At 35.4% G+C, this 14931-nt stretch overlaps 1 protein-coding gene across 30 annotated transcripts in view; it reads left to right on the top strand.

The window, feature by feature from the left end:
- The window catches only part of LOC125652634 (calpain-B-like), a 71443-nt gene that overhangs the window by 26581 nt on the left and 29931 nt on the right, over positions 1-14931 (top strand). For 25 of the 30 annotated variants that reach the window (XM_056165333.1, XM_048881972.2, XM_056165336.1 and 22 more), the window contains 2 exons: positions 10103-10172; positions 13185-13437. In XM_056165333.1, the coding sequence (XP_056021308.1) occupies positions 10103-10172; positions 13185-13437 (323 nt within the window). Of the gene's footprint in view, positions 1-98; positions 570-10102; positions 10173-13184; positions 13438-14931 lie in introns of those variants that run through there. The other 5 variants (XM_056165358.1, XM_056165359.1, XM_056165360.1 and 2 more) reach the window with 2 other exon arrangements.

Genomic DNA, 14931 nt, shown 5'->3' on the forward strand with positions numbered 1-14931 from the left:
GAAATTTACCTGAAGAATTTTACAGATGAAAAACAGCTTTAATAAATACCTGAATCATTTGTCGATATGTGTAATTCCCACATTCACAAAAACACTCCTACAGGCAGACTATGTGCCATATTTACCTGTTTGATCAGTGTTTTGATAGGCAAGATAACATTCCTGAAAAGCCATTGATAAATATTTCATAATCATCAATGAACTTTCAACAAGCCTCAACTTGTCAACTAGAAATTGATGAACTTTGAAATAGGATTGGAAAGTGATTTTTAAGTGGACATTTTTGACTGGTCTTTTTTGAGTTCTTGTGCACTTGTACGTGTCAGGTTTGTGATACATAGAGAATGTCTGAGTATGGGTATAGTTATCACCGTTCCATTGGTGGGAGACATTCTCGGCGCGAGGAGAAGGACCTGATCTCTGGGATCAGAAAGCAGCATTATGATGAGATCAGGGAACATTGTCTGGCTGAGGAGGAGTTATTTGAGGATCCGGAATTTCCTACAGAAGACAGCTCCATATTCTACAGTCAGGCCCCTCCGAGGGAATTTGAATGGAAGAGACCCCATGTGAGTTGAGCAGGCGAGAAGACTACATGTAATTGCATTATTAAGAATGTGCACATGTGTGTAAAGCTTGGCAGTCAGGGCCCTGTGTAGATCATGTGATTGTCAGTGCCAATAGATGATTTCATGGTTAAATTACTCTCAGGAATTTCTAATATGGACTCTATTTTAGTACGTGTATGTTATGTTAAGCGCTTTGATGGTATTAGATTCAGCACTTGTCTTAATTAACCAAATGTTCTCCCAAATTCAAGTGATCTGACAGCATTGTTGAGGTTTTCCAGTGGGATCTTGACCATCCTCAAAATACAGTGACTGCTGTCAGTGGACAGTGTCTGCAGTAGGTAGATGCGCACCTTTGCTAAATGTTTTCACAATGTTTTTACCCTGCACACATGTGAGTGCTTCCAAGAGCTTCAGAGAATCCATGACCTTTGATCACAGCATTGCTCTGTTGTTGATATGTGGTGCTGACAGAAAGCTGACTGGCTTAAATCATTGATTGATTGGCAATAGCAAAATTCAAGGTCTCATTACTCTAGAAAATTAAATAACATTGTACAGTAGTAAGCTTTGATATACAGTAGAACTGTTATCTGAAAATGAAAAGAGGCAGACATTAGCTGCTTGATAGAGGGTCCCTGGTTTTTGGTGAGAAAGAGGAGAGTTGCAATAAACCCCCCTACAGTGTAGACAAGGATATCTGCCAACAGTCTGCACTTATATCTGGGTTTTATTTTCCTTGAAGATACTGACGATATTATCCTTTTGATAATATTTTAACATAAAATACTTTATATAAATAAGGCTAAGTGTTCAGATACATCAAAAATTGTAAAATTAGAGGTAGTGTGAACAGATGTTTACTATTAAAGCGTATTGGAAATTCATGTGTACATTAAGGAAGGAGAAAAGATATATGGCTGACAGGGAATTAAACCCGGGATCTCTACATTTACTACTCTGGGTGTTCTAACCACAGTGATAGCCACTGTCAACCTATTCTACTACATTTGTCCCTCCTTGAACATGTTGAATAGTCTTGAACCCCAAAGATAGCAACCACAGTTTCCCTTGATGAAAGATATGGCTTGACTGGTAGTCAAACCTGGTACCCCTGCATTTAATACTAAACAGGTTCTCTAACAGCTGAACTATCCAGGCCGATATGATGATGATGATAAAATTTATATAGCTTAAGCAATAAAACACAGTTAAATGAAATTAAATGGCATAAGATCTTATGTCTGTAAAATTACTAAAGTAAAACACTATAATTAAGATCAATAGTTAAAGCTGTATGGTCCGAATTACAATATTTTTTTCCATCTGGTAAAAACGCTATTAAATCATGGCACGTATGTAGTTATGAGACTGCACGACATATCATAAATTATTTCACCTGTTTTAACCCAAATAATTTGATTTTAAATCGATGTTTACAAATAACCGCGTCACTTTGCCATTTCAAGTGACAGTCACGTGACCAGTTCAAACTTTCAAATCATTGGTGGTCTTATCTGTGTAAAGCTGTGTATTTTGTTATAACAGTACCGTACCGTAAGTTTAATAGAAATAAAAATATCAAATACCATTTAGTAATTCGTTGTTTTACGCTCTTTCAGCCTTAAAAGTAGACAGTTGCGTATGAATTAATACATCATGTTGGGATTCCCCTGACGCGCGTGGGTCTATTTATAGGCGTCTATTATGGGATGATTTATATATGTAGCCACTATATTTACTTTCTAAATAATATTAGCACTGTTTTCTTTTACATGCAGATGTTTTCAAGCATGTAATTAAGGGAAAGTTAATAACTTTATAAAGTAATTAATCTGCTTTAAAGTAATTATGTACAAAAATAATACATGAACATCGGGTCATACAGCTTTAAAGTTTTTTACCCCATGGTATCCATATGATACCCATGGTCTCCCAACTTTACTGCACATGGATGACTTCTAAAATTGCTGGTAATCCATGGTAATTTCAGAGACTGGACAGAAATTATAATAGCATTTTCAGACTTGTGTTACAGAGAGAATAGTTGGCTCTGTTTGGGTATAGAACCATTGAATCTCTGCTCAGTCTCTTGATCAACCAATCTTAGGCTTGCATTGAACTGCAAGCTAGAGGTAATAGGAATGTCTTATGTTAACCGACCCCCCACCCCCACCCCCCCCCCCCCCCCCCCCCCCCCCCAAGAAACAGGTGTCTCCGCTCTTCCAGATTGAGTAAGTACCAGCACTGGTGGGACAAAGTTCCATAGGACCCCATGTCTTAATGTTTACCAGTCTGATGTTTACCAGTCTAATGTTTACCAGTCTTTTGTTTACCAGTCTGATGTTTACCAGTCTGATGTTTATCAGTCTAATGTTTACCAGTCTTTTGTTTACCAGTCTGATGTTTACCAGTCTTTTGTTTACCAGTCTTTTGTTTACCAGTCTAATGTTTACCAGGCTGATGTTTACCAGTCTAATGTTTACCAGTCTTTTGTTTACCAGTCTAATGTTTACCAGGCTGATGTTTACCAGTCTAATGTTTACCAGTCTGATGTTTACCAGTCTGATGTTTACCAGTCTAATGTTTACCAGTCTAATGTTTACCAGTCTGATGTTTACCAGTCTGATGTTTACCAGGCTGATGTTTACCAGTCTGATGTTTACCAGTCTTTTGTTTACCAGTCTGATGTTTACCAGTCTAATGTTTACCAGTCTTTTGTTTACCAGTCTGATGTTTACCAGTCTGATGTTTATCAGTCTAATGTTTACCAGTCTTTTGTTTACCAGTCTGATGTTTACCAGTCTTTTGTTTACCAGTCTTTTGTTTACCAGTCTAATGTTTACCAGGCTGATGTTTACCAGTCTAATGTTTACCAGTCTTTTGTTTACCAGTCTAATGTTTACCAGGCTGATGTTTACCAGTCTAATGTTTACCAGTCTGATGTTTACCAGTCTGATGTTTACCAGTCTAATGTTTACCAGTCTAATGTTTACCAGTCTGATGTTTACCAGTCTGATGTTTACCAGGCTGATGTTTACCAGTCTGATGTTTACCAGTCTTTTGTTTACCAGTCTGATGTTTACCAGTCTGATGTTTACCAGTCTAATGTTTACCAGTCTAATATTTACCAGTCTAATGTTTACCAGTCTGATGTTTACCAGTCTGATGTTTACCAGTCTGATGTTTACCAGTCTTATGTTTACCAGTCTGATGTTTACCAGTCTGATGTTTACCAGTCTGATGTTTACCAGACTGATGTTTACCAGGCTGATGTTTACCAGTCTAATGTTTACCAGTCTGTTTACCAGTCTGTTTACCAGTCTGATGTTTACCAGTCTTTTGTTTACCAGTCTGATGTTTACCAGTCTAATGTTTACCAGTCTGATGTTTACCAGTCTGATGTTTACCAGTCTTATGTTTACCAGTATGATGTTTACCAGTCTGATGTTTACCAGTCTTATGATTACCAGTCTTATGTTTACCAGTCTTTTGTTTACCAGTCTGATGTTTACCAGTCTGATGTTTACCAGTCTTATGATTACCAGTCTTATGTTTACCAGTCTTTTGTTTACCAGTCTGATGTTTACCAGTCTGATGTTTACCAGGCATTCTCTGTCTCTTCAAAGAATTTTATGGTTTATATGTAACTCTATAAGCTTGTAGGGTTAATCCAGTACTGTCACACCGTGCTAGGGTTAATCCAGTATTGTCACACCGTGCTAGGGTTAATCCAGTACTGTCACACCGTGCTAGGGTTAATCCAGTTCTGTCACACCGTGCTAGGGTTAATCCAGTACTGTCACACCGTGCTAGGGTTAATCCAGTACTGTCACACCGTGCTAGGGTTAATCCAGTACTGTCACACCGTGCTAGGGTTAATCCAGTACTGTCACACCGTGCTAGGGTTAATCCAGTACTGTCACACCGTGTTGGACTATTTATATATACAGTACTTGTATCTATAGGCTTGTAGGGTTAATCCAGTACTGTCACACCGTGCTGGACTATTTATATATACAGTACATGTATCTAACATGACCTCACTAAATCATTAGAAAGTGGGGTGCTTAATGTCTTTGGTAAATTAACTGTTTGATGTATTGATTGAGGACAATATTTACATGCTTTATACACCTACTAGTAAGAGAGCAAGAAATTTGTACATACATGAATATTGAATTGAGGTTACAAGAATAATCTAAGTGTGAAGATTTGAAAATTAACCATTATGGTATTGGCACTGAGAGACACCCCCCCCCCCTTCCTTATGGTTTGGTTTCACACCAGGACTTTGGGAGTGGGGGGGGGGGGGGGGGCTAATATTTTTACTGATTTCTACTTAGAATTTTTTCAGACATGTGACCGTCCTCTCAAATTAATACTGGCCAGCTTATGAGAAGGCTTAATTGTTATTATATGATAAAAAATCTGAATGGAGATAGATATACAGATATCATCCATTAGTGCAGCATGTCGTAGGTTAAGCTATCAGTGTCATACAGAAGGGCTTTATGTAGATCCCAGTTATTGATGTGGTATATACATGTACCACACATCTGTATATTATTATATGCTATAATCTAGTGTCATTTTCTACTCTGTGTTTATTTATTCAAATAGAATTATTTCCTGACATGAAACTACTCTGCATGGGTGCTGAGCATCTTGGCTGAAATTAGCTATAAATTTTCAGACATTTGCAAGCTTTACTGATTGATTTCTTATTAAAACTAACTGATATTTTATTGGGGAGTTTGCCCACTCTTTTATTAATCCCAACATTTTAAAAAAAAGAAAGCACTTGTTTGTAAACAGTCATTCATGCTGGTGTGATTATCTGAATGCCCCCAATTCAAAAATGCATTGAATTCTTTAGTAAAGTGGAGAATCGTTCTAGAAGGTTAACATCTGCAGGAGAGCCGAACTGTATCAATAGCAAACTGCAAGGAATGTTATATCAGATGGATGAATCAAGCTCGTACACAGCCTCCAACACAGCGAACTGGGTGCACCATACCACTCCAAATTACCCCTCAGAAGGACAAACACCTAATCCATACACACTTTTAACAGCGAGATAATTTTTAAAACCCAAAGAAAGACATAGGGCCTTTGATGAGGTAGTGTTAGTAGGGAACACAGGAACATGTGTGTAGTGTTAGTGGGTGCAGTAGGTTGTATTGTTTGCCAACAGAGATCATTAAAAAAGTTTACTTAGCAGGCCGTAATCAAAAGCACATTAACAGATAAACATCTGTATGTAGCTTATTGTAGCGACATGTAGCTGGCATGTGTCTCGAAGTAGATAGAAATAATCATAAAATGCTAATTTGATTTATATCTACTTTGATGACTTGTTGAAGTTCATATATACTTATAGCAGTATTTAAGGATATGCGGGACGATGATCACGTGATGATTGCGAATTTAATATAAATTTAGAACCGGACGCAGCGTAGTTAAAGCTTCCCGAGAAAAATCACAATGCTCTACAGACACACTATATGACGTCACAATAAAAAAGTACGTCACGACGTTGTACTGCTTGGAAAATGTCATCATATTTTGTTGTAATTTGCTACCGCTGCCAAGTGTCATGTGTAAATCTGTTGATTGAATTCTTGTCGAATGATAATTTTTATTTCTATTTCATATTGATTACAAGTCTCCCTTTTCATATACATTGTATATATTATATATATAGTATGCGCCACAGTAATTTTGATTGTATAGCCTATAAGTCACCAAAATCGCTCCTATATGTACATGCAATTTGAATTTAGGCATTTACAAAAGGAAAGTCAATTGTATGTAAACAATGACTCGGTGCTAGTGTAAGATGATGATTGTTTGTTGATATTTACTAACTATAATAATATATAGTAGTGTGAAACTAAAACTGGACACACATTTCACCGAATCTTGCTTGGGAAACATACAAACTATTCTGGTGCTTTTATAATCGATCATTGCATTTTGCGAAAAATACCCCACCCCCCATATGCCGAAGATCGATACTTTTGGTCAAATATTAACGTCCATGCTAGGAATGTTTAATTTTCCCAAGCATTTTCATGTAAATCTAAGTACGCTTTATCTCTCAAACTATTTTATATTACAAATTATTTTTACTAACTTTATGAAACACTGCTGCGAAAATGGTAACTAATGTAATAAATATGATACACGTCGGAAAGTATGTGAGAAGCAGACGTGTGAAAAAGAAAAAAGTGCAAAGTCACAATGTGTGCAACACATAAATTCCTTTAAAAGATAGGATGGAAACGATCGAGTCATGCGACACTAGCCACCCTGACCGTGGAAGTACTGTTGATCTTGTAAAGGAAGTAGTAGCTAGTGATGGGCAATCGAGAAAAAAAATTAATTGATGATCGGATTAATCGGATGCACCTTTTCGATTGATTAATCGAAAAATAATCGAATTTTAATGATTTCAAAGTTAAGGCATAGATATATTAAATTTATTTTATTTTGTTACCCTAGATATTAAGTTAATTAGAATAAAATCATTAGATTGATTTTATCTTGCGTAACGTCTCTGTCGGAAATTTTTCACTCATATGGAGACGTCTAAAATCATAATTAGAAATTTGAAGTAAATAATCCCATACTTTCGATTTTATTTTCCCGGGATAGGGATAGATATCTCGACTTTTGTTGTTCTTATGAGATCCGGGTTAGAATAGAGCCTCGATCGAGATCATTATCCCTTGCATGTTGTAAGAGGCAAAATCTCGAGGCCCCGTGTCCCAGCAGGTGTGGCATGATTAAGATCCCTCCCTGTTCAAAGACTGTAATCGCCGAGCATAGGCCTAAATTTTGCAGGCCTTTACCGGCAATGGTGACGTCTCCATACGAGTGAGAGATTCTCATGAGGGACGTTAAACAATATTCAATCATTATTATCATTCAATCTTATCGGATGATTCAGCTTCGTCAGCCATTTTTGATTTTAGATCATTCGCGGCAGGAATATTCGTATTATTAAAAATATTACCGACGTCGGCGATTTTCAAAATGACAATCGATTATTCACATTGTTTCAGTTATAGCGACCGACAATCGAAAGTCGGCGACAATCGGTACATCACTAGTAGTAGCTCATATTGACGTTAACTAACCCGTGGTTTGAAGGAAGACGAATTGTAGAGCTAGACGTTTTGTCCATGCAGTCATGTATGATATATACATGTATATTTAAAAAAGATTAAAATTTTAATTTGTTTTCATTAACTCAATTTTTGTTCCATAATCATGAAAATTCTAAATATTTCAATAGGTTCAAAACTAGTTTCTAACAATGTATTCCAAAACAGGACAAAGAATTAAGCTGCCCCCCCCCCCCCCTTTGACAGTGATCATTTTAAAAAGAAATTGTAGTGCAAATAAATTGAGACTGTCCCCTCCCCCATTACTTTTAACAGTAGACAGTAGTTGTAGATGAAAAGAATTAAATTATTATTTAAAAAATATTCCGCCAACACTAACCCCAAGTGAACATGTCAATGAATAACTTCAAGGATGCCTACCTCAAGATCAAGATTAGCTTCATCCCTTCATATTTCTACAGGAAGTTAGGTATATGAATAGCTTTTAATTGCAGTGTTTGCAAAAAAATTCATTGACAGGTTTTTGAGCAGTGTTTCTTTTAGTATCTGGACTACCCTGTTTTTGAGTACTAATTTCCACCCCAAATCCTTAAATTTTCCCAATTTCTTATTATACGGTTATGTTTAAGCATGTTATTATTATTTATTTTATATTTTGCATATATTTTAAAGATTATTGTAAAAGATATATATAAAAATTCCATCAAATTATTTTTTTGAAATGAAAATCTGAATGATCTTGTAAAATTCACAATTTTCAAAAAGGGGGGTAATTCAAAGCTTATTATCTCCCTTGTATACCTAGAAAGTGGCCATAAAATTTATACACATTGTAAAGGACATCCTGATGTTGCTGTACATTATGCTACAATGTAATATGTGTTGCTGTAATATGGGATACCGTATACCGGATTTTTTCCCACGATAATCCAATTTTCGCTTTCTTTGCGAGTATTTGTTGCTATGATATGGAATGTGCCCATTGTGACTGTAATTATTATGTAAAACCAACACGATGCATATGATAAACTTAAACAATATCTAGTGTACAGACAAGTAATTAATTGCTAATGCAATTCAAGCTATTTACTTAAACAATATTTATGTCTCCCTTCTTTAAGGGGGAGATATATTGTTTTTGTATTTTCTGTCCGTTTGTCTGTCACAAAATCTTGTAAACACTGGCTTATCGGATAGACATGAAACTTTGTACAATGCTTCATTGCCAATTGTAGATGTGCATACTGTTGGGACAGGATGATCCAATTGTTATCTTTAAAGTTATAGTTGCTCTAAAAGGGGTTGAGGATGTAAAATAGCTTGTGAACACTTCTCCTAAATGACTTATCAGATAGCCTTGAATTTTTGTACAATACTTCATTATCATTTAATGATATTCACATTGTTCTGACTCGGGGATCTAATATTTTCCTACAGTTTACGGTGGATCAAAGAGGATCGAGTTTTTCATAGCTTGTTTTATGTACAAGGGCATGTTCACTTTCTTACTGAAACTTCAACATAGCGGTCATTATTTTTGTGACCTATACAACGACATTGGTCTCATCAGTGTTGAATCTTTTCTCCATCTTTTTCCTCAATGCACAAAGTACCATTCACAATGCCTATGTTCCTGCTCATTCATGCTTTTTCCTCCATACCATGCAGTTCATTACGGTAAGGGTAATTTGGAACACTTTCAATTTGGGGAGCTGGGGAGACATTTGTTTGTAACAAAAACATATTATAATCTATAACCTATTGGAATCATTCAATTCATATTGTTGATGTATTGTATGACACGTCTCATGGGACCCATGATTGTTGAATAAGCAATCTTGTATCATAGGGACAGGAGATGAAAGACCCACATCAAATTACAAATATAATACTAGGAGCTCAGAGATGAAATGCATGATGTGATGATATTGTACATGTGTCATAATCCAAAATATACAACCTGTACTTCGAAAGAAATATCAGATACAAAAGAAATATCAGATACATGTACAAAAGAAATATTAAATACAAAAGAAGCATTAGATTTGAAAATATTAAATACAAAAGAAATATTAAATACAAAAGAAGCATTAGATTTGAAAATATTAAATACAAAAGAAGCATTAGATTTGAAAGAAATATTAAATACAAAAGAAGCATTAGATTTGAAAGAAATATTAAATACAAAAGAAGCATTAGATTTGAAAGAAATATTAAATACAAAAGAAGCATTAGATTTGAAAGAAATATTAAATACAAAAGAAATATTAAATACAAAAGAAATATCAGAAAGAAACATTAGAAACGTCAATGGTATAAAGAGATGTACAGATGGAGAATGATTATTAATATTTGGGTTATTGAGTTGATGTATATAGTGTCTTATTTTACTCTTTGTAGGAGATTTGTGATAACCCAGTCTTCATTGCCGATGGAGCCAGCAGATTCGATGTGCAGCAGGGAGAACTGGGTGGGTACTAGAGCTAGAATTTTTATTGTGATCAACTCATACTTCTAGTGTTTATTGTACCATTCCAAACAAACAGCAGCATACTCGACTTTAATTTTAGGTCATTGTAAATATAGATCCATGCATATAGAAACGTGGGGAATTGTATCTGGAAAGTGTAAAAATAGAAATACAGTGATCCCCCATTATAACGCCAACATTTGTACCTCGGCTGTTTTGGCAATATAATGGGGGTGGCATTATATCGGGGAAGGGGGGGGGGTATGTGTACAGCTGTCATAAGAAATCAAACAAATTTTATCTACTACATCAAGGCTTTAATGAATGCTCTTAGGTTTAATAAACACATACAGATGTATTTCGTCCCCGTTAAATTGTCACCCAACAGAAATGAAATTAGAATGTAAATTATATAAAGCATTTCGTTTTTGAAAATATATGAGGCTTATGCACTGCAACGCTTGACATCAGGATACTTTAATAAAGTGCTAACACACCTCATGAAGTGTGCCAATGTAAAGCATTGCAACTCGTACCCTCATATATTTCAAAACTGAAGTTAATCTCTTAAATGATGAAATCATGAGGTCATTTGTATAACCAGGGAATACAATTGCTGTATACAAAAATTTTCTTAATTTTCCAATTTTTTTTTATATCCCCCACAATTCTCTTTACATTTATTTCATAGACAGTTCAACTTTGGTATCTCGAACATCAGTAACTCAAATACCATGGATATGTTGAAACGAGTTGAAAGTCTCAACTACATTTTCAGTATTTATTTTAACCTCAAAATCTGGAGCCCTTGTTCTCGGGGCCCCATGATGTATGTGATAATGAGGTTTGACTGTATTTATATTTTGCGATTCAATATAGGCTTTGATATCAAGTTGAAAGGCCACTTCATTGTCACAGTGCTGTCATGGAGAAATGATATAAAATAAAACAGCAAAGGCTTAATACAAAAAAGACATTGGTAAATTACTTTAAACATTTAGATATTACCTTTGTGTTATATGCTGTGAAGTATTTTGATAAAGGGCATCATTACGGAATGGCAGGAAGGAGAGTGTGAAGTTCTTCTTGAATTAGATATTATTTTACGTGACAGTAATGGACTAATATCTGGCCGAAACAAATTTTTACTGTCTGCCAGTAGCTTGGCATTACCCTGATCCAAACTGCATCATAGGAGTACATAGCACTGTCCATTCGTGTGTATTTACTCCATGTATCTGCAACCATTGTCAGCTCAGATATTTCTCACTATGCAGGAAAGTCTGCACTAGTGCAGGACACTGTGTGCTGCTCTGCCCTTGTTTAATGGTCACGACACAAAGCAACCCTCTTATTAAGTTCATGTATTGTTTTAAAGATAAAATGCTTATTAAGTTGGAATTTCAACACACAAAACCATTTCTTAAATGGTAATTGATTAATCTTTATAAAATTTACTTCATTCTACATATTTTGGTAATCAAATGAAAAATTTATTTCTCAACAAAATGTTGCCTTTAATAATGTTTATGTATGTATGTTTAAATGCATGTTAAACTTGTAGCATTGTGTTTGGTATTTCCTATTATAATTCCATTGGTGGACAATTTGGGTATCAAACATTTGTACCAAATTTGAACTTCAGTAATGGCTTGGACGAACTCTAGTCAGTGCCAAAAAATTATACAAATGCATTTATGTATGTAAATAAACAAGGAAGCAGAAGTTAAAGAAAAGGGTGGGGAGAGATGCAGATAAACAACAAACAAAACAAATGATAGGCAACCTAGAAACAGAGGAAATATGGACACTTAAGATAAGTCAATTCTAATTTAAACATATTCATTGAGAAACTCAGCAGGATTGGGCAACAAGCAGAGCCTATGTAGGCCCTCTCCCAAATACAATAAGTAAATTCAAGTGTCATAGTCTTTTTTAACAAGGAAGCAGAATAAAGAAATATTCACCCACCCACCCCTTCCACTAAGTATTAATATATAATTCATAATGACATTTTTAATGGGCTTTAGCATGTATTACATTATTTTATTGTGACAAAATGAGAAACATAATACAGTAAAACACGGTTATAGTGAACCTCCAGGCCCAGTAAAAACAATTCATTATAACCAAACATCATTATACAGTAAAATACAGTTCTAGTGAACCACCAGGCCCAATGAAAAACAATTCATTATAACCAAACTTCATTATACAGTAAAATACAGTTATTAGTGAACCTCCAGGGCCAGTAAAAACAATTCATTATAACCAATCATCATTATACAGTAAAATACAGTTCTAGTGAACCACCAGGCCCAATGAAAAACAATTCATTATAACCAAACATCATTATACAGTAAAACACAGTTACAGTGAACCACCAGGCCCAATGAAAAACAATTCATTATAACCGAACTTCATTATACAGTAAAACATGGTATAGTGAATCTCCAGGGCCAGCTAAAAACAGTTCGTTATAACCAAACTTCATTATACAGTAAAACATGGTTATAGTGAACCTCCAGGGCCAGGGAAAACAGTTTGTTACAACCAAAATCCAAATTTCGTTATTTTCATAGTGGAATAGATGACTTTTTGCAATAAGCATGCATTTGTTACAAACATATTCATTATAAACATGTTTTACTGTAACAGTATTCCACTGTAGACTGAAAAGAAACATAACATCATCAGGAACTCAGAATACAGACCTCTGATTCTACTCCAACAAGTTAGAGCCTCGGTTAATGTCCCTTTTATACCTCGGTTACACAGTGCCATGTCAAAAGTATCTTGCTGTGAACCTCTAGCATGCTGGAGTACACTGACTCCTGCAAAAATCTGAGTCTGATTTGGGTCAGCCTCTTAAACTTTATAGTACAGTTAGCATTGTTAGAAACTATGCATTGTTTACAGAATGCTGGTAAATACAGTGTTTTAAGAAAGCATGCATTTCTAAGAGATTGATTGAACATTATGTCAACATTCCTGTAAATTTGTTTTACGTAGGTGATTGTTGGCTGCTGGCTGCTATCGCCTCTTTGACAGTGAACCAACGTCTGTTTGCCAAGGTTGTTCCACCAGATCAGAGTTTTCAGGATGGCTACTGCGGAATGTTCCGTTTCCACTTCTGGCGACAGGGAGAGTGGGTGGAAGTGGTGGTGGATGACCGGCTTCCTACTTACTATGGCCAGCTGACCTTCATGCACTCTGTGGACAAGAATGAATTCTGGAGTGCACTGCTGGAAAAGGCTTATGCAAAGTATGTCAGAATTTCATTTAGTGCTTATAATTCAAAGTGCCTGGCTGAATTGTACAGGAGTCATTTTGGCCAAGTAACTGGGAAAAAAGAAGTCCTTTCGCAAAAGTCCTTTCGCAAAATCCAGCTTTCAGGGAAAATGATAAATCATGAATTTTTTTTGCTTTATACAAATGTATATCCTTATTCAAATTCTTAAAATAATTTCACATAATACCAACAAAACTTGGAAAATCACATGTGTAATATGTTTTAAGTATCTATATTAGTGATATTAGAAAGGAATTAGAATGACAAGTATTTTTTGTTTACGGATTTCTTTAAAAGACATTCATTATATACCCAATGCATAGGAAGTTGTAGGAAAGTATACTGCTTTTCAATGTCTGTCCGCCGGTCTGTCTGTAGACATGCTACAACTCAAATATATATATGATTCTAATCAGTGATCACAATTTAAAGATGAGGTCAAGGTCATATTATGATAGAGGTACATATACAATAAAAATAATTATGCTGAGGATATTTGTCTGATTACTGCTGTTATAATTTATCAGTGACAAAATTAACAAATTCTGTGTAACATCCTGAAATAGTGCATCTGAATGATTAATGCATCAACATTATGACTTAAATTTAATTAATCACATTAGGCTTTGTAAAAAAGTTAATAACCTGGTTCTTTGGGGCCAATTCTCTGTGAAATAGATGCAAAAAAGTTTTGTTTTTTTTATTTTGAAAGAATAATGATGCAGTTGCCACATTTTGACACAAATTCATTTTTGATACAAAATAATGCACCCTGAATGATTGAAAAATTCTCGTCTATTGCTGCTAGTTACAGCAGCCTGGTGATTAGGACGCTCGTTTAATGACTGAAAGGCCCGGGCTCAATTCTCTGTCCTGGCACCACGTCAAACTTCCGACGTTTAACATAGGTATTGTCTGTTCCTTCATCCTGTTCCCAACATTAGAAGTGAGAGTGACGGGTCATGTGAATGTTACCTTAAAAATGGAAGTCCCGTGTCACGGTAGTCACCGGCAAAATGGAAGTCCCGTGTCACAGTAGTCACTGGCTAAATGAACCTGCACTTCTGTGGGTGTAAGCACCATGCATAGGTGACAATTTGTGATACTGTACTTTACTTTAAAAGCTGTTGACATCTCTACCTGAGTGAAATATTCTCAAATAGGACTTATTTTTATTTCTCTCTGCACCAAAAGGCACATAAGGCTGTTAAGCTGTCCTTCTAATTAGTCCTATTAAGCTGTCCTTCTAATTAGTCCTATCCTTAGCTGCTGGTTTAGTGGTATTTCAACTCGCAATTCTTTCTCAATTGTTATTCTGGTTGTGGTCTTTGCCCATCCTGTAGCCCTTCTGGCTGCCATATTAGGCTGTAAAAACAACAAACAAAAAATCTAATCTATTGCACTAACTGAAGATTCAACAGAATACAGTGTTCCTCTGAATTATTGAATAGACTTTGTTGGATTCTG

Source organism: Ostrea edulis, chromosome 5 (assembly GCF_947568905.1).
Source record: "Ostrea edulis chromosome 5, xbOstEdul1.1, whole genome shotgun sequence".
Lineage (NCBI taxonomy): Eukaryota > Metazoa > Mollusca > Bivalvia > Ostreida > Ostreidae > Ostrea > Ostrea edulis.